Source organism: Chiloscyllium punctatum, chromosome 16, assembly GCF_047496795.1.
Source record: "Chiloscyllium punctatum isolate Juve2018m chromosome 16, sChiPun1.3, whole genome shotgun sequence".
Lineage (NCBI taxonomy): Eukaryota > Metazoa > Chordata > Chondrichthyes > Orectolobiformes > Hemiscylliidae > Chiloscyllium > Chiloscyllium punctatum.
In genome coordinates, this window is record NC_092754.1 from 25530715 (window position 1) to 25548944 (window position 18230).

At 37.2% G+C, this 18230-nt stretch overlaps 2 protein-coding genes across 5 annotated transcripts in view; one reads left to right on the forward strand and one right to left on the reverse strand.

The window, feature by feature from the left end:
• vwa1 (von Willebrand factor A domain containing 1) overlaps positions 1–2999 on the forward strand; it is a 47545-nt gene extending 44546 nt beyond the window's left edge. The window contains exon 5 of one of the 2 annotated variants that reach the window (XM_072586502.1): positions 1283–2999. In XM_072586502.1, the coding sequence (XP_072442603.1) occupies positions 1283–1347 (65 nt within the window). In that variant the 3' untranslated portion in view covers positions 1348–2999. The remainder of the gene's footprint in view (positions 1–1282) is intronic. The other variant, XM_072586501.1, reaches the window with a different exon arrangement.
• LOC140487064 (uncharacterized) lies at positions 2996–18012 on the reverse strand. Of its 3 annotated transcripts, XR_011962702.1 has the most exons (6): positions 17925–18012; positions 15946–16055; positions 12641–13559; positions 10907–11080; positions 8398–8572; positions 2996–7572 (listed from the first exon to the last, which is right to left on the reverse strand). XR_011962702.1 is itself a non-coding variant. In XM_072586503.1 (5 exons), exons 1-5 carry the CDS (start codon positions 17978–17980, stop codon positions 8497–8499), a joined length of 1335 nt encoding a protein of 444 aa, XP_072442604.1. In that variant the 5' UTR covers positions 17981–18012; the 3' UTR covers positions 2996–8496. The 3 variants fall into 3 exon arrangements, 2 of the variants coding, with proteins under 2 accessions (XP_072442604.1, XP_072442605.1); XM_072586503.1 differs by having other exon boundaries at positions 2996–8572; XM_072586504.1 differs by having other exon boundaries at positions 2996–8572; positions 17445–17998.
• Between the last annotated feature and the right edge of the window lie 218 nt (positions 18013–18230).

An 18230-nucleotide genomic window follows, 5' to 3' on the forward strand; every position in this document is an offset into this window, starting at 1 on the left:
AAGCTAGTCTCAGTGATGGTTACCAAGAGAAACATCACTGATTACAATAAATGACCCATATGGTCATTAATGCAGTTTTTGGAAAGGAAATCTTCCGTTTCTACATGAACCCACAGAAATATGGTTGACCAATAATTGCACTCTGATATGGCCAAGCAAGCCACTCAGTTCAAAGGTGAGTAAGAATGGACAAGAGTACTGACTGTGAAAGTAAACCATAAAATAATTAAAATAGCTCCAAATTATGCATGAACCCCTGCCAAACCGTACCGTTGCCCTCAATGCTTTGTCAGTTGATTTGGACTGATTTGGATGTCAGTTTAATTGCAGCCTAATAATAGCATTCGGGTAAAAGGATCACATCAGCACAGATTTCCCACAGGAATGCCTGAACATTTTTAAGAGTATATTCCATTTCAGATAACCAGACTGATTCAAGATTTGCCTGATAGTTAAGTTCACAAGCAGCTAATGTCAGCTTGTCCATTGTTTCAATTTACTGTTTGAATACTTATAGTAAGACTGTATTGGAACTCTAAGCAGAGCACGAGCATAAATTCCAGGGGCATTTGAACTGTAGCTGAATATCGTATTATCAGCCAGAGCACTGGGAGATGGTTATTGATGGGGCAGTATTACAGAGACTCAGGATTGCTAATGGACAAGTTAGGATTACATAGGGATTTATCTTACTATGAGATATTGGGTATTGGAATCAAGAGTATTGATGGATTGATTTCAAGGACTGACATTATTAGGTTAGTTTGGGTTCTAGAGGAGCTGCCATCAAAATTAAACTTGGGATACTTGAAGCATATTAGAGGGATGGGTTTTAATGGAAGAATTAGCGTAATATAGTAACCAACTTTGGGTTTGTTATAGTACTTGGAGGAGACATGCATCGATGGGCTATCGAGTACCAGAGGGACAGACTATGATTGATAAGCTTGCATAAATGAGGAACAAGTGACAATGAGTTGGGTACTGGAAACAGATAAGTGACTTGGTGTACTGGGAGCTACACTGTGATCAGTAAATTATAAAAACTAAACACAAGTATTGATAGGTGAGAGGACACCACTGGGACATTCTGTGATAGATACTAGAGGAATGAATACAAATGGATAAGTTAGAGTACAGGGAAAAGCAGCAATGGTTAAGTTTAATGTAAGAGGGTGGTATTTGAATTTGAATAGCTTTTGTTGATCCTTAAATTAGATTTTCTTGCAAAATGTAAGATTTTAACCATCTATTCTAACTCTTGTCTGTTTTCCTCTTTCAGATTCCTTATCTCTCGGGACAGAATCTGCCAAATCATTCTGCACTCAAGAGGATCCTTGCTGGTAAAATGATGAATAAATCTTCAAGACAATAGAAGCCATAAAACAACAGGAGGACTCACCACAACCAGAAATTAGCTGGGATTAATAATAAACTTTCTGCAATTTACTTGTAGTGTTGAATAACACTCAATCAGGGGATGGTCACTCTTCATCAGTATTGCACAAGCAACTGAACTGTGTAGACTCCCAGTAATTCATTGTGCTGAGAATCCAACTTCTCAAAATACTCAACCCTCCCCATTTTAAGTCTGACGATCCTTCACATTCTTGTTGTTGGAGTTTGATGAGAATTTGGTTGATAATAAGAGTGTTGGATCATTTTCTGCTTCCCATTCTTGTTGGATACAGCTGAGATCCATGCAGATGTGACACTGTTAAGATGCTATTCCACTTTGATACATCAAATTGCAAAAATCTGGTTCGCAGGCAATCCTGCAATGCACCTTTGGCACAAGTGTGATTGAGCTTTTTCTATGATGTTTTCAGTACTAATGCCAAAGGTGAGATATAGTTCTGTTATTGCAGGATTTATTCTGAGAAACATCTCAAGAGGCAGTGTCACAGCCATACCAGTTCAAAGCACTTTTACTTATTTTTAATAAACATGTTTGAAAAGAAGTTGGCCTCCTCAACCACAAAAAATGTTTGCTGTTTGAAAATGAATGACTTTGTTTGCGAGGTCAATGGGCAAAATAAAATATCCAGGGTAGATTCTGATCCTTCCAGAATGTCACAGGCTTGAATCCTATTTTGCAGTGAGTTAGCTCATCTCAAGCAAGCTGCAAAGCAACTAAAATGTTAACCAGGATTCCTCCTTCTGATTACCATCTCAGTGCTTATGTGAATGTGTGGTTAAGAATGAATAACAAAATCTGAGAAACAGAAAAAATGTAAGATCTTAGATTGTGCCAGAAATGGGGCTGGATTTTACTTTGACACTTTTTAAAGGAAGTCCAAATTACATGATTTTGTTTATCAGATCTGAAATGCTAACATGATAGTTCAGTAGCTACCTAATCTCTGTACAACTCTGTAAATTTAGCAGTCTATATGTTTGGTTTCTATACAGAGTCATTAAATGTGTAGTAGCCATTCCTGTATCAAGTAAAATGTGAATTCATTTGTAGTGCAGATAAAATGATTCCACAAGTAGTTACACTATAACTCATGCTTTGAAAGTGACGTATTCTCTTCTAATAACTTGAAGCTTTCCCTAAATGGGATGGTTGGCCTTCTTCTGTGCCCTGGTGATTCTGTGTCTCTGCTAAAATAGAAAGTACATTGGGCAAGTTATTGATGACCGCACTCAACAATGTGACTCATTATAGTTGTCATGTTAAAGAGAGAACATGGACAAACTATAAATGTATGTTCTACACATAGTGAAAATTGTCAGATGGAGACCCCAAGTTGAATGTTTAGTCTTAAGACTCTTTCTATGCAATGTGACAACATGACCATCGTGTCCCAGTAAGTTATTTTCTTCCTTCTATTTATGGTTTAAACTTTCATCATTTTATCATTCCTGACTATTAACAGTGACTAACTTACAAACTGATTGTTCTTTCAGAAGGAGTACTGATTCATTATTTGCAAAATATATTTTTAGAAAATGACATCTATTACAATAATGCTGTTATTGTAGGGTTTTTTAAATAAATACTTTTATTGAGAGCGTGTTTTTAAAATCAACTGTAAAACCAAAGAATCACATTGAAAATATTATTGTGTGTAGGATGAACTGATCCTTTCAATTACACTGCTATCAGTCCATACTGTCTGTTATTCAACAGTCCTAATATCAGTGAATAGTTATATGGAGTTTATGGATTTTTAGACCATCTCTACTCCAGGCTTGATATCTTGTTACTGGTGGTTATGTATCACTTGCAGTAAATTTGCATTCCTTTAAATCCACCTTTTAATAGATCAGTACACATTAACCAGAATACCAGAAAAGTGAATCATTACAAAATCAATCTAAGAATGAACAACACAATTGCACATTAATGCAAAACCATGTAGAATGTGATTGAATACAGTTTAGCATTCTGTGAATGCCTTTTGCTTAAGAATAATCTGCTTTGAACCACTGGTAAAAAGATTTTATTTCCCATCATTAGGATACAATAGAAAATTTTAGGCACTGATAAAAAAAGTCATATTAATAAATAGCCCATATTTGATTAAAGGATTCAATTTAAAATAATTTGAAACTGTAGACATATCAACATTTATAATAATCTAAGGCATACAAGCCAGTAATTGCATTGAAAATGCTGACAGCAATCAAACACAATACTCTTGGATATTAGGAATGCAATCTAAACAAAGTGTAGACCTATGGCTCAGTTAAAAGAACCTATGTCCCTTAGTGATTGTCTTCTCATAACTTTGGAAGGTAACGGCTAATGCTGTTTGTAAGCATAGGTTCAATGAATGTATACTGTGCAAGTTCCCTCATTCAATATACACTTTGCAGGAAAAAATAATCTCTGAAACATAACTCTTTGCCCATTTCAGTAAATCCAACCTTTATGATAATTTTTAGTAGCCTCTGACAGTTGAGTGAAGGTTGAAGTCATTTTTGGTGCTGACTCCATTTAGAAACTAAAATTTTGATTTGCATGCTATCTCCTAAGCAATTTATTTCAGGCTGCTAAAAATGGAAGAGAATCACGCTAAGACCATAACCTGTCTAAAGACACGAGGTCAATTGGAGGATTTCTACTTGATGTTGATTGAGATCAGTTAAGTCAGTACAGAACTAAACCTTGGACTTTTTGGACACTGGCTGAACTACTCACTGAATAATACATTACTGAGACAAAGCTGACCCCCTGCAGCATAATGCCACCAAATGGTGCTGCAAATCTACAAAATTACATATTAAAAATTCAGCAATGTCACAGTGAAAGGTCTTGAACATTAATTCAAGCCATGATGTTTACTGAAACACCACATACTATAATTTATCAATGTTCCATTGTGAAGTTCACTGCATACCCAATCACTAATGTAGACACACATTAACAGATGAAGTTCTAGTATATAATTTTTTACACCAAAATCTCAAATTAGTAGTGTTGGCATTCCTCCAATCTACTGAATCTAATTCTGTCACAGTAACATAACACTTCAATTACTTTCAATACACCATTTTCTTTCTTTCAAGGTTGATTTTAATTGCAATCCCTGCATTCTAACATCATAGAGGTATTTTACCTCAAAACATACAACCTTTAAATTTGATAATGTGCTAACACCAGCCAAATCAAAATAACCAACTGCTTGCCTTCCTACCCCTGCCTCATGTCCTGTACAGATCCTCTAGCCTCTGATATCCTTTTACATTTTCTCCTTCTATTCAGTGTCACCCCTTTTATCTTCTGGTCTTAATGGCCATTTGGAAATTATCACCATTTTTTCTTTTCGCAGTGGCATTTTTTTATCTTGAAATTTTTGCTCCCTAGTTTCTGACCCCTCTTTCTCTCCCCCTCCCCCTGTCATCTCAGACAGGTAAACACATGGATCCTATCCCCTCAATCAGCAGCACCATGGAGCATCTGCTCTCTATATACACATGATTTGGAGGAGCTGCTGTTGGACTGGGGTGTACAAAGTTAAACATCACACAACACCAGGTTGTTGAGCTGTTAACACTCCACTCTTAACATTTTTACCAGAAGTCCGATTTTACAGCAGCAGTTCAAAGGGAAGTTTGTGTGTGTAGATATGTTAAAAATCACACAACACCAGGTTATAGTCCAACAGGTTTATTTGGAAGCACTAGTTTTCAGAGCCCTGCTCCTTCATCAGGTGATTTTTAACTTTATATATACACACAAACTTTCCTCTGAACTGCTGCTGTAAAATTTGACTTCTGGTAAAAATGTTAAGAATGGAGTGTTAACAGCTCAAAAGTTTCAGTGCCATTATTGAAAATCAGAACTCTGACTCAAATACAACCTGAGCAACTCAGCGTTCTCATGACAGTACATCATGACAACCCCATACTGTAACAACAAAGCAGTAGCTCAGTTGCTTTACAAATTAATATCATTGAAGACTTAATTACCGTAGCATCAAAACTTCTATTTGTAATGAAGTTTGAACATGAATCAAAGTGTAATTAATCTTTGTTGATAAAGAATGGGCAGGAGGTGTTTTTCTCATTTTTGCATAACTAACCTGAAGGCAAGATTGATTTTGTCTTTTCTTGGGGAATGACAGGGCACTGCTGGGTGAGTGGCCATGCTTTGCATGCATCAGCATTCACATGTTTCCTTTCCTGTTATTTCAGTAAGTATGACACAAAATCTATAGCAAGGCAAATAACCTCAGTAACACCATGTATTAATCACATAATGGCTCATTTCTTTTCCTCAGAAAAATCACTCAATTTCTCATTTATCTATTAATTAATTCATACTCAACCTTCAAAATATATTACACATTGTGTCCACATACTGCCCCATATCAATTAAATCACAAACCATTTAATGATGTAAATACAGCACCATTAATGATATCAATATACATTTCTCTTCGACGAAATCCACACAGCCAAATATAACAATGCTTTCAGAATTATGCCCCACTCCACACCATTTTATAACAACACTCTGCCCCCAACAACACACTATGCACACACTTGATACCAAATACCTGCATCATCAGTAATCAACACTGTCTGGTCACTGTCTAATCCCCAATAAATGATGACCATATAATGCCTTCACACCTATGATACTGACACAGACCTTCCTAATAGTACGACTTAGCCTGTGATTCAACATATTGCATCATTATGGAACAGTAAATAAGCAAAGGTAATAGAATGCTGAATTGTTGAAAAAGCAAGAGAGCAAGTTGGAGGAAGTAATGCTGATACACTGCTCTGGCCATATCATATTTACTCACAGAGACATTAGGATGATGCTTAAACCTTGGAAACAGTGCAAAACATAATTAAAACAAACAACCCAATTAATACTAACATCACACTATCAATGATAAATGCATTGTCCTCTTAATAAAATAAGCAACCAAAAGCACCTTACATAAATTATAAACTGTCTGATTCCAGTTAACAATAGACTCTTTATCCCACCTCCAATCGACAAGAAGCCTTTCTTCCCTCCCATTAATGATAGATCTTCCTTCTTCCAACAAAAAAACCCTCTGTCTCTCATCATCAGAAGGGCTCCCCATTCCCCCAATTGACGATAAACACAATGACCCCACCAAAAACAAGCCCACAGACAACAAATGCACCAATCCCCACTGATGACAAATGCATCAATAAATGCATTGATCCCTACTGACAACAGTAAATGCACCAACCTCTTCACAATTTTGACACTTTTATGTCTATCACTTATATTTACTACTCACCTAAATGGTGACATGCAAAATTAATATTACAGTTACAGATCAGAACTAATTTTAAAACAAGAAACGTTTGTGTTGCCATTGTTTGATCAGTTATTTTCAATGAACCTATCTTGAATTTAATTAAATTGTTCAATTACTTCAGCCAGCAGATACTAAAAGGGATGATTTTGCCTAACCAAGCTATTTTACTTCCTTTAAGACATGACATACCAAGTGGATTATAGAAAGCTCTACAAAGAGCAGCAGATGCACCCTGCCAGAATTGTTGAAGGGTGAAGTTAAATAAGACAAAACTGAAAAAGCAGATTTGCTGCTTGACATACATAATCACGATGTTACTGGAATCAATAAAGCAAAAGAAATGCTGAATGGATTGTGTACAAGAAAATACAAATTTCAGGAAATTATAATGAGCCAGCAGTGCAAGCAGACCACATCTGGACAACAAGGCTTTTGGAAAATATTCAAGCATTAAGGATGTGATGTGAAGGCACGAGGCTGATTTTGTGCATCAAACAAACTAAATTATGAGGCAAAATTGAAGAAACTTGAGTCTTTCGGCCTTGAAAGGAAGTGACTGAGTGAGAACCTTAAAACATTATATAATGAATAAGCATTAAAGAAAATGTTAAATCAACAAAGTATGAACTGCTGGTTTAAATTAATAGAAGGCACATTAGAACTGACGTCAGTTGGGTAGACAAATCCTGATGAAGGGCTTTTGCCCGAAACGTCAATTTCGAAGCTACTTGGATGCTGCCTGAACTGCTGTGCTCTTCCAGCACCACTAATCCAGAATCTGGTTTCCAGCGTCTGCAGTCATTGTTTTTACCTAATTGGAAACAAATACCATGGAATGATACAATTAGATACTGTGACGGGGGTTGAAGGGTGAGAGTGTTGAACTTATATCTACAGATGTTAAGATGGGCCAAATGACCTTCATGATCTGCATATATCCTATGATATTGCATATGCTACAACTGCAAATGCAGCATCTAAGGAACTATGAAGCACAAGTATTAACAACTCATTCACTTCTTGGCAAAGAATTGGAATTTTTGCTGCAAATCTATTTTTATAATGTTGCACCTTTACAGAAAGTCACCATGCTTGCAGGATACAAGCGCTTTTCTTTCTTGCATTTTTGAAACAAACAGCTTCATCAAAATGAATCAGGATTAGACAGCAAACCTTTGCTTTCCAGGAGAAAAGTTTCAAGAAAATCATTCATACTCTTTACATCAAATTTATATCATTTCATGATGCAGTTACTATACCACCAATCTGACAATATAAGCAACACAGAGTCACATACAGTTATGGTTCACATTCTACCTGCCTGCTGATTGCTAACATCTATGCACATAGTTCTATTTCATTATCACTTAATATTATTGGAAAGCAGGGAATTCATAAACATGCCCAGTATTCAAACCACCTTAGTAATTCTTAAATTCAACTTCATTCTGCTTCATTCCAGTCAGAATGAAACGCTTACTCCTGGTGGAGGTCTCACATTGACGTTTGATCATACTGTAGTGTGTCAATGAGACCTGACTACAGAGGATAATAGTTCTACTTTCAAATAGACACATGTGAGAGTCGTTTTTCTGAATGCCTGGATGATTGAATGTTAGCAAACCAGAATAGTTACTGTTGAATATCACATAGAATCTGGGTTTCTGTGACAGTTGGTTGGAACAAAGTCCTTGGATGCAGAGAGCAGATCCTCCCGATATTTAAAAATAGACCGCTAGTCCTTGCTGCTTCGTATCAATTCATTATTCTTGTGAGCTTCATAATGGAAGCGAGATCCTTTCATTTCATACCTAGAAAGATGAAAAATCAATCTTCTCAACTCATCAAAAACAAATTGGTCTCAAAATAATGATCCCAAAATACCAGAGATTTTGGATACAACGAATCACCTTAACCTACCACAAATATAAAATGAACACTGGATGCTCAAGTAAATGCAGTTCAGGAATCTAAATATGAGCTTCAAATGTCATAAATCATGACAGCAAGGGTGCAGTAATTTTTTACAACTATCTGACCATCAGATAAAAACATGCATGTTAAATTGTCTCAATTTTACTGAATAATTTGTTTGTAGAATTTGATGACCTTTAAAGCAAATGGTGGCTGAATCAGGTTTTGTTGCATTCAACTTAACACTACATCATTTTGTTGCCAGGCATGACAGAAATCATCTAACTGCAACAAGACCCTGCTAATGTCCTTTTTAGACTGTAATCAATTTTAGAAATCTATGATTTATAACAGACCACAATCAGACCAGTCACTGATGATTTATAACAAACTCTCGCCAGTCACAGGTACTTGTGATTAATGGCGCAGTCTATAAATAATATGCATATTCTATGTTCACACATCCTCGCTTGTGGCGATAGCAGCAAATGAATCATGCCATGTCCTTTTGGCTTACCAGAACTCCTCAGGAAGATTAGTGCCAGCAGTCAAACATGTTCTTTTTACACTAAGTGTTGCTATAGGGTAGTGTTGCTTGGTTAACTTAGCATCACCTTGGGTCATTCAATTCCATGTTGTCCTTTTGGGTGTTTTATATGCTTTTTCATTTGAATTTTTGACTCCTGTATGTTAAATGATTTCATTAGATAAATCTTAACTCCCTGTGCCTTTGACACTGTCTGAACCATTAATCCAAATCCCCTGCTCTTTATCCAAGTATTTATCCAATTCCTTTTTGAATATTGTTATTGAATTTGCTGCCATCACCCTTTCAGGCAATGTATTACAGATCAGAACTCTGTCAAGCAAGTTAAAAATCACACAACACCAGGTTATAGTCCAACAGGTTTAATTGGAAGAACACTAGCTTTTGGAGCAACGGTCCTTCATCAGGTGGTAGTGGAGGGCTCAATCCTAACACAGAATTTATAGCAAAAATTTACAGTGTGATGTAACTGAAATTATACATTGAAAAATTGATTGTCTGTTAAGCCTTTCATCTGTGAGAATACACTTCTTTCATGTGTAAATCATAAAACCACAAAACCTTTTTTTAAATTCAAAAGTTACATTCTCGGGTAAGCTGTTAACAATGGTGATAGCTAGACAATATGTTGAAGGTGTTAGCCCCCTGTGTTCTCTGTCTATACCATGATGTTTAGATTGATTCTAATTTAAAAAGTGAGATAACAGAGTTTTACATAAATTCATGCAGTTTTGAGCTCAGAGTTCTACATGAATGCATGCAGTTTTTGAGCAAAGTACATTGTAACCCTGCATGAATTTATGTAAAACCCCGTTATCTCACTTTTTAGATTAGAATCAACCTAAATTTCATGACATAGACAGAGAACACAGGGGCCAACACCTTCAACATATTGTCTAGCTATCACCATTGTTAACAGCTAACCCGAGAATGCAACTTTTTAATTTTAAAAAAAGGTTTTGTGATTTACACATGAAAGAAGTGAAACTATCACTGTTTTCTCACAGATGAAAGGCTTAACAGACAATCAATTTTTCAATGTATAATTTCAGTTACATTACACTGTAAATGTTTGCTATAAATTCTGTGTGTTAGGATCGAGCGCTCCACTACCACCTGATGAAGGAGCGACGCTCCGAAAGCTAGTGTGCTTCCAATTAAACCTGTTGGACTATAACCTGGTGTTGTGTGATTTTTAACTTTGTACACCCCAGTCCAACACCGACATCTCCAAATCATGACTACTGTCAAGAAAAGTTTTCTTATGTCACCTTAGGTTTCTTAGAGTAACATCTTCACTCTTCTTGTTCTGGTACCAACCATTTTCCCACTACAATCTGGTTCTCTTTGTTTATGCTATCCAAAGTATTCATAATCCTGAACACCTTTGACAAATCTCACCTTAACTTTTTTTATTTTAAAGAGAACAACTCCAGCCTGTCTAATCTCTCCATACAAGTTTCCTATTCCTGGTAATATAATCTCTTCAACCTCCCTAATGTGTCTTCACATCCTTCCTGAAGTGTGATGTTGCTGTTTAGGTATATATTCAATACTTTAAAGTTAGGATACTTGCACAGAATATATACGCAATAATGAACAGTAGGGAGCACTTGGCTTTTTAATATCTCCTGTGACTAATTCAAAAAGAGACTGCTTTACATCTCTCTCATTCCTCACTTACCACTTTGGCTGTGGACCCCGGATTCTCTCCAGTTCTTGTTGCCGTTTCAGCTCCAGGAGAAACTCTTCCTCAACTCGGAGACGTTGCAACCTCAGATGGGAGAGTTCTTGTTGGTATGGTGACATTTCCACCAATGATTGTCTGACATCGCCCTCTGCCAACGACTGCAGGAATCTGCAGGAGGAAGATTAAGGAAGCTGAGGTGCAACTGTTTCCATCACAAAATGTTTCTTTCTTCATCAAATATCATGTTCTGGAATCATTGTATATTATTAATTTCGCTCCTAGATTTTATCTTACTGAACATAATGTCTTGAAATGCAATTTGTCTCTTAAAAAAAAGTTTCTCCCTGCAAAATGTATCTGCTTGTTCATTTATTTTTTGCTGTTCTTGTTAAACTTTCTCACAACAGCCAAGTCTAGTGATTTCTAAAGCTTAGTAAACTATTCAGTATGGATGATCAGCCATTTTTAGTTTTTAATATTATAATTTAAATGTTTATTTAATGCAGATTGCACAATTTTGCGATTTTAGGTTTAAACTAAATTAAATTGCAAAGGCAAGAGAGGGGAAAATTACAGAAGCAGAAGAGGTTAAAGGCTATCAGGAGTAGATGGGAATGTGGATTTGAGGTGACAATCAGATCAGTCCTGAATCTATTAAATGACAGAGCAAGCTTGAGGGACTAATTGGCCTACTTCTGTTCTTTGTTTGTACGTTAGGACACGAAGTATTGGGTTAGAAGTTACAAGTGGATTTATTTTTTTGCATAAAGTCTATAAGAACAAATTAGGTGGCTCTCTGATGCTTAATAGGTTAAAGCCAGTGAGCATTTTACTAACACACAAACTACAAAAGGTTGTGATCTTATGATACAACTTGTATTAAATTAGCTGATGTCAGGTTGAAGGCTTAGGTACAATAGGCTTCAGTGTCCTTAGGCTTTATGGGGGCACTGAGCAAATGGAAACACTAAAAAAACTAAGCTACTGAAGGGACAGGAGTTGTGTGTGCCAAAGTGATGAGTTCTTGGTGCTGTTGCTATGTACAGACAATATAAAATATTTTGGGGTCAAAGACAGAAAGAAAATTTTCTTTAAGTTTTTGATAATATCAACATATGGGCAAGGAGATAATAAAATAGAAGAGAAAGTGTACTGATGGATAGTTCATGTAAAGAAACAACAATAGTATATAGAAAAAATTGCCAAAGAAATTAGAGCACAGATTGCAAAAGAATTAACCTGTGGAAAACACTGGTACAGCCACTCACAGAGCAATGTTGATAATTTTGGTCTTAATACCAAAAGGAAGATATTTAAGCATTGAAGGCAGTGAAACTGATACTTAAGTTTTGGGAAGAGGTTGAAGAACCCAGATATCTTACGGATATGGGAAGGTTCAAAATAGATATTAATCAACATTTATAACCAAGTCTATAAACCCAATGAAGTTGTCTAGAAACATGAATACAGTTTGAAACTTATAAGAAGGAAAATGCAGTTTTAATGCCATTGTACAAAGTGAATGTGTGGATTGGATTACCTAGGAAGGTCATGGAAGCAAACAGAATAAGAAATGGTAAGAAGAATTAGACAGTATTTTGAGGTTTTTGTCAATTGAGAGGGATTCATTTTTGGTACAGAGTCCTGTATTTTTTTAAAAAAACAGATATTATGTATGATTTCTACAACTTTGTTTGCAGCAGAGTGATACAGGCTGAAGAAGACTACCTTTTACTGATTTCCTGAGCAGAAAGAGATGACACAGCTGGGGCTGCTAAACTGTATGGAGTCCACAAGAACCTTGAGCTGTCATCCAGGCTCTGACTTGACACAAGTTGGGAGCTTGAATTGAATTTCTCTGGTCTGTAGGAATATGATTGTGTAAGTCTGTTGGAACTTATCTTGCTGCTCCTTGGCCTCTGCCTGTTAATGGGGGGAGGGGGCTGTCCACATGCATTTACTTTCGTAGAATTTGGTCTCCAAACAGGTTTGGGAGATTCCGAATAGGACTGCAGCCAACGACTTCTTTTACAAGCTGGGGACAGAGATCGTGATCGAATGTTCCTAGGGCGCCTGAGAGTCTGAGCTCGATCTCTGAGGAATGATGATCTGGTTCGTTCAGGTGATTGAGGCCGGACAGGTATCTGAGGAGGAAGAAGAGCCCTGACTCCAATTACATGTGGCGCACCAATCTTAAGCGGAAATCTTTCTCTGTAGGTAATGTCTACAGGTGAGATGGAAGATGTTATGTTGTTTTTGCTGGAGAGTTCACTCTCTGTGAGACCCACCACTCGATCAACTGGTGAGATAGCATGAACGGGAACACTAAGGTCTTCAAGTGCTGGATATCTGCCAAGTGACTGCACTAAATGCCTTGGCCTCAGAAACCATTCTGACTCATCAGAATTTGTTGCTTGTCCAATTACATCCTCCTCAGGAAATGTCCCACCAGTTGAACCTAGCCAGTCACCGTTTTTGCCACTGGATCTAAAGATGCCGTCCGATTCTCCTATTTTCTTGTACTCTGTCAATAATTCAGGGCTCAGACTGTCAGTCAAGCCTTTTACCTGCACCTTCAGTTCACTTAAACTTTGTTCCAATTCATCAATGCTGGGACATTCCTTGCTGCTGGCTGACACAGGCATTTCTAATTTTAAAAAGTAGATAAGAATTGGTAAATTACACAAAATCAACATTGATTTAATCAAGATGAAAATGATCTTGAAATTGAAGATTCTAACACATATGAAATTTAACAAGGAATTGTAAAGAAGGTTGTAGGGAAAAGTTGGAGAAATTAAGGGATAGAAGTTACCACTAATAAAAGAATAAATAGCTTTACCTTCAACTGAAATTTCTATAATTGCAATGCAGGACATGGCAGCTGCCTCATTTGTATCACACATAGTGATTTGCAACATTAATATTAAGAGATTATACTCGTACAATTGAGCTCAATCTTTAAACTAGCTTTATTCTGATTTATTTCAAATAATTATCACAAACCTCCAGTATTATAAATAAGCAGCTGATAATTGCAATTTCAGTGATTATGATGGACATTGGTGCTGCTACTTAGGTGTTGTGTGCACTTATAGCATTTTAAGTTGACTTCATGCTATAACAACAACCTCTTTGCTTCAGGACCATAGCAATACTATTAAACAGCGCATGAAGCAAATCGCACATTACTCGGTGTTATGGACGAGACCAAACCCTCTTAAAATATTCAAATGATAGTCTAAACCCTAACTTTTTTTTATTTTAAAGGCAAATGCCAGGCATTGAATTCTGGATGCAACTTGATTGGTCAAACTATCAGTCTTGAAGCAAAATACACTTTATTTATACACTATAGTTAAAATACAACAAAAGAAAGAATTGGAATATCTTAATTCTATTGGAAAACTTAACAAAATAACAGATTATTCAACTACTAATCAGTAACTGTTCCAAAATAGTAAGATCACATAAATACACTCTTGGCAAAGGCAAAGTCAGTAAAATAAATTGTCTCACATGCAATTCCAGCAGCAGGAAGAGAACCCCCAGCTTTTAGCTGTAATAGAGAAAGGAAAAACAGCTTCCATGTCCAGCTTCAAGACCTCAGCAACAACTGCTTCTGAAAAATTAAAACTGGTTCTGTGGAAGCTTCACCCCACCCATTCATGTTGCTTCTATTGTTTCTACTTAAAAAAATACAAGGCCTCACTAACTGCTTACTTTATTGTCTTTGGTGCAGACTGCTCTGTACCTCTGACTCAACCTTTCTTGATTAAAAAAAAGGACAAAATACACCTCCTAAAGCATAGTATTGTCACATTTGGTGCTATTAACTTTAAAGGAAATACTTATCATTGGAGACTTTGTCAGAAGGTGGAATTGTCAAATACTAAGGGGTATAAGTTTAAAGTGAGTGGGAAAAAGTTTAAAGGAGATGTGCAAGGTAAGTATTTTACTCAGAGGGTGGCAGATGCCTGGAATACACTGCCAGGTGAATGGTAGAAGCAGATATGCTAGCAACGTTTAAGAGGCATTACACATGAACAAGTAGGGATGAGACAGATACAGACTGTGTGCAAGTAAATGGAATTAATTTAGAATGGCATCATGGTCAGCATAGACATGCAGGGGTTTGGTTGGGGGGTGTGGCTGGCAAAAGGCATGATCCAGTGCTGTACTATTTTCCATGTACTTAAAAAGGTACAATTACCAGTTTTGAAGAAGGGTCACTGGACCCAAAACTCTGCTTTCTCTCTATAGATGCACCAGACCTGCTAACTTTCTCTACCAATTTCTGTTTTTGTAACTGTTAGAGGAATATTCGACATTTAAAAACTAAAGTGATACAGAGAAATGGAAGTGACTAGTACCAGCAGTAAGACTAGTATGAAGAAAGGAACCCTTCCTCATTACAGATTTGCAAAATTTTCTGAACAGAAGATGATCCTTTCACAAACATAGCCAAAGAGTAGCCTAAATGGAGGTCATAGAAAGAGTGAATATTATTTCACTTGTGATAAGATGCTGTTGGTATTTTAGGACCTGCTACTGAGCTAGTGAGGTTGCTGTCAGGAATGCAGTGCAAAATAATTTGCATTATAAATTTAACCAGAAGATCGTAGGTACGCAAGTTCCCTTCAGTGAAGCTTTCATGTTCTCTTTCTACTTACATTTCTCTTTTTCCCTGTTTGGCATTCTTTATCCAGAGGGTTGGAGATGTTGTCATTAGATAAGGTTAAGACAGAGTTTGATAGATTTATGAAGCCTAAGGTAATTAATGGAAAGAGAAATAATGCAAGATAGTGAAATTATGGAAGAAGATCAGTCACAATTGTGTTTATTCCTGGAGATGGCTCCAGGAGCAAAGGCATCCTCCTGGACATATTTCTTATGCTCCTTCTCCATTGGCAGCACTAATGTTATTTATCAATCCATAACAATCACTGTTCAGATTGCCAGCATTCTTGAGACTTGATTCAACTAACTTCATGTAAATATTAATGTCTAATTTTTATACTATAATATCATACCCTTCAGTTTATCATCCATGAGAGTTTTTGCTGTGTCTGCTGATATGTCCCTTTGCTGATGTGTGGTGAATGTCCTTTGAGAATTTGTAAGATATCCATTTAGTTTCTTCCTGAAAAGGAAACAAATATATCCACTACAACCTTGTTGCACATACATGAAATCTCTTAAGTCTTGTGGTTCTGGGGTGATAAACCAATTTATTTGTGCAGGATTGGACCCCAAAGGCTCGAATTAAGCTACAACGGACAAATATCACTCTATTCTATTTTCCACTTCCACGAAGTTGCAGCTCACTCGCCTCAAGTAGATGGAACCATATCATTAAAAAATATAGTTTCTACAGAGGTTCTAGAAGGACTGGTGAGCCAAATGGCACTCTAACCACAATCAGGTTTACTGTTCATGAAATTTTGCTCATTGTATCAGCATTTACACTACATAGTTTCATAGTAACTAAACAACACAAATAAAATTGTGTCGCAACATGCATGATCCTTAGAGAGAGATTAATTTCAATCAGAATATTGGGAGAATTTTCTTGCTGTTCTTCAAATGGTAAAATTAAATCCTTTGTATCAAGATGACAGGGGAGAATGGGGCAAGAAGTTAACATCTCATCCAAAAATGGGCACATCTTGACATTAAATTGCTAATGTAGAACAAGTCCTTAGAAATGTAATCAGTGAATGAAAACTTATACAATTAACACTTGGTTTGGTACAAGCCAGTGTTGAGGAATTGAGCTATATCATCATTTAGAATGAAATTCATTAATTTTTGATGATTCAATAAGCAAATTCTATTCTTAATTAAGAACCTTTTATCTAACTTTTAAACTGTTTTGAGAATCATATACCACAAACGTCTATTTTTCTGCCACTTTAAAGCTAAAGTGAAACTGGGTGTAAAAGCTAAAAACAGCTGCTTCGAGAGAGATTATACTGTAATTCGTGACTGTTTTCTTAACAACAAATTTAATACATAGATAATTTTGGGATCGAGTCAAACATTACCAATCATATCAATTCTGCAATTTAAACAAAAGTTAATGGGACAAGTGTGCTGCTCGCAATGCCATCTCTACTGTCCTTCTTTAGTGTCACTTGAGAAGTGCTGGTGATCTGCCTATTACTGCAGTCCTTTAGTTACAGATACACCCACAGTGCTGATCGGAAGGGAGATATACCCAATAGAGAAGCACTGGCAATTTACTTCTAAGTTAGGAAGATGTGTTGCTAAATGAGCAGGTGGACCTTCTAGGTAGAGGCCATGGAAATGGAAGATGCAATCAAAAAAGCCTGAAACTGGGTGTAAAAGCTAACTACACAACTACCACTAGAGAGATTATACTGTAATTCGTGACTGCTTACTTAACAACAAATTTAATAAGTAGATAATTATAGCAATCCCATATTTAATTTCTTTCCCTTGCTGTCAGAGAAAGCGTCTCCTCCTTAAACTGTCGTCCTTGTGGTGGCGGTACTCCCACAAAAGATACCTTGTAGGTTATTCCAGAATGTGATCCAACAACTGAATTAAATGTAATTCAATTCACGATAGAGTTTATCTTGGAAGGAAACTTGGATGAGAAGTCTGCTCACAGCATTGCTGCTTCTCTCTTTCCGGGTGGAATTGGCGAGTTGCTGCAGTGCAGAGATGGCAAAAGTGGAGACTGAGGCGAACCCGGGCTCAAAACCAAAACCACAACTGCCACAGTCAGCAGAAAAAAAATTTAAACGCTCTGAATTTTATTTTACGATTGAGTTGGTGAAATTCTCTATCCATCACTTCAGATAAAAATTAATGGCGGAGTATCCACAAGTAAACAGGAATAAACAGGGCCGCTGCTGTCGCGGCGTCCATAGCAACCGCCCTAGCAACGGCCCGTGGGGACGGGCCAAAGCTACCCCGGACAGGGGCCGTCGCCATCCTCAGCCGGATTACCATGACCCGGTGAAGCCAGGGCTCCAACGCCTACCTCAGAGGGCTCCTGACCCCGTGCAGGACGAACCCACGATCGGCGCCGAGAGCCATGGCCACCGCAACCGAACCTCCATTCAGACTAGCGCGAGCCAACCTCTGACCCCCACCAAGGGACCAATCACGACGCGCTCTCCTTAGCGGCCGCTGGACCAATCGACGTTGAGTACTGCCCGTGGTCCTGGCCAATGGCAGGGAGAATGCGCACCCTGACCAATCGGTGTATTGAAATGTCGTGGTCGGGATTGGCCAATCGAGAGCGGGGTCAAGGAACGGTCTCGCGCAGGCGCATTAGCTGTAGAGG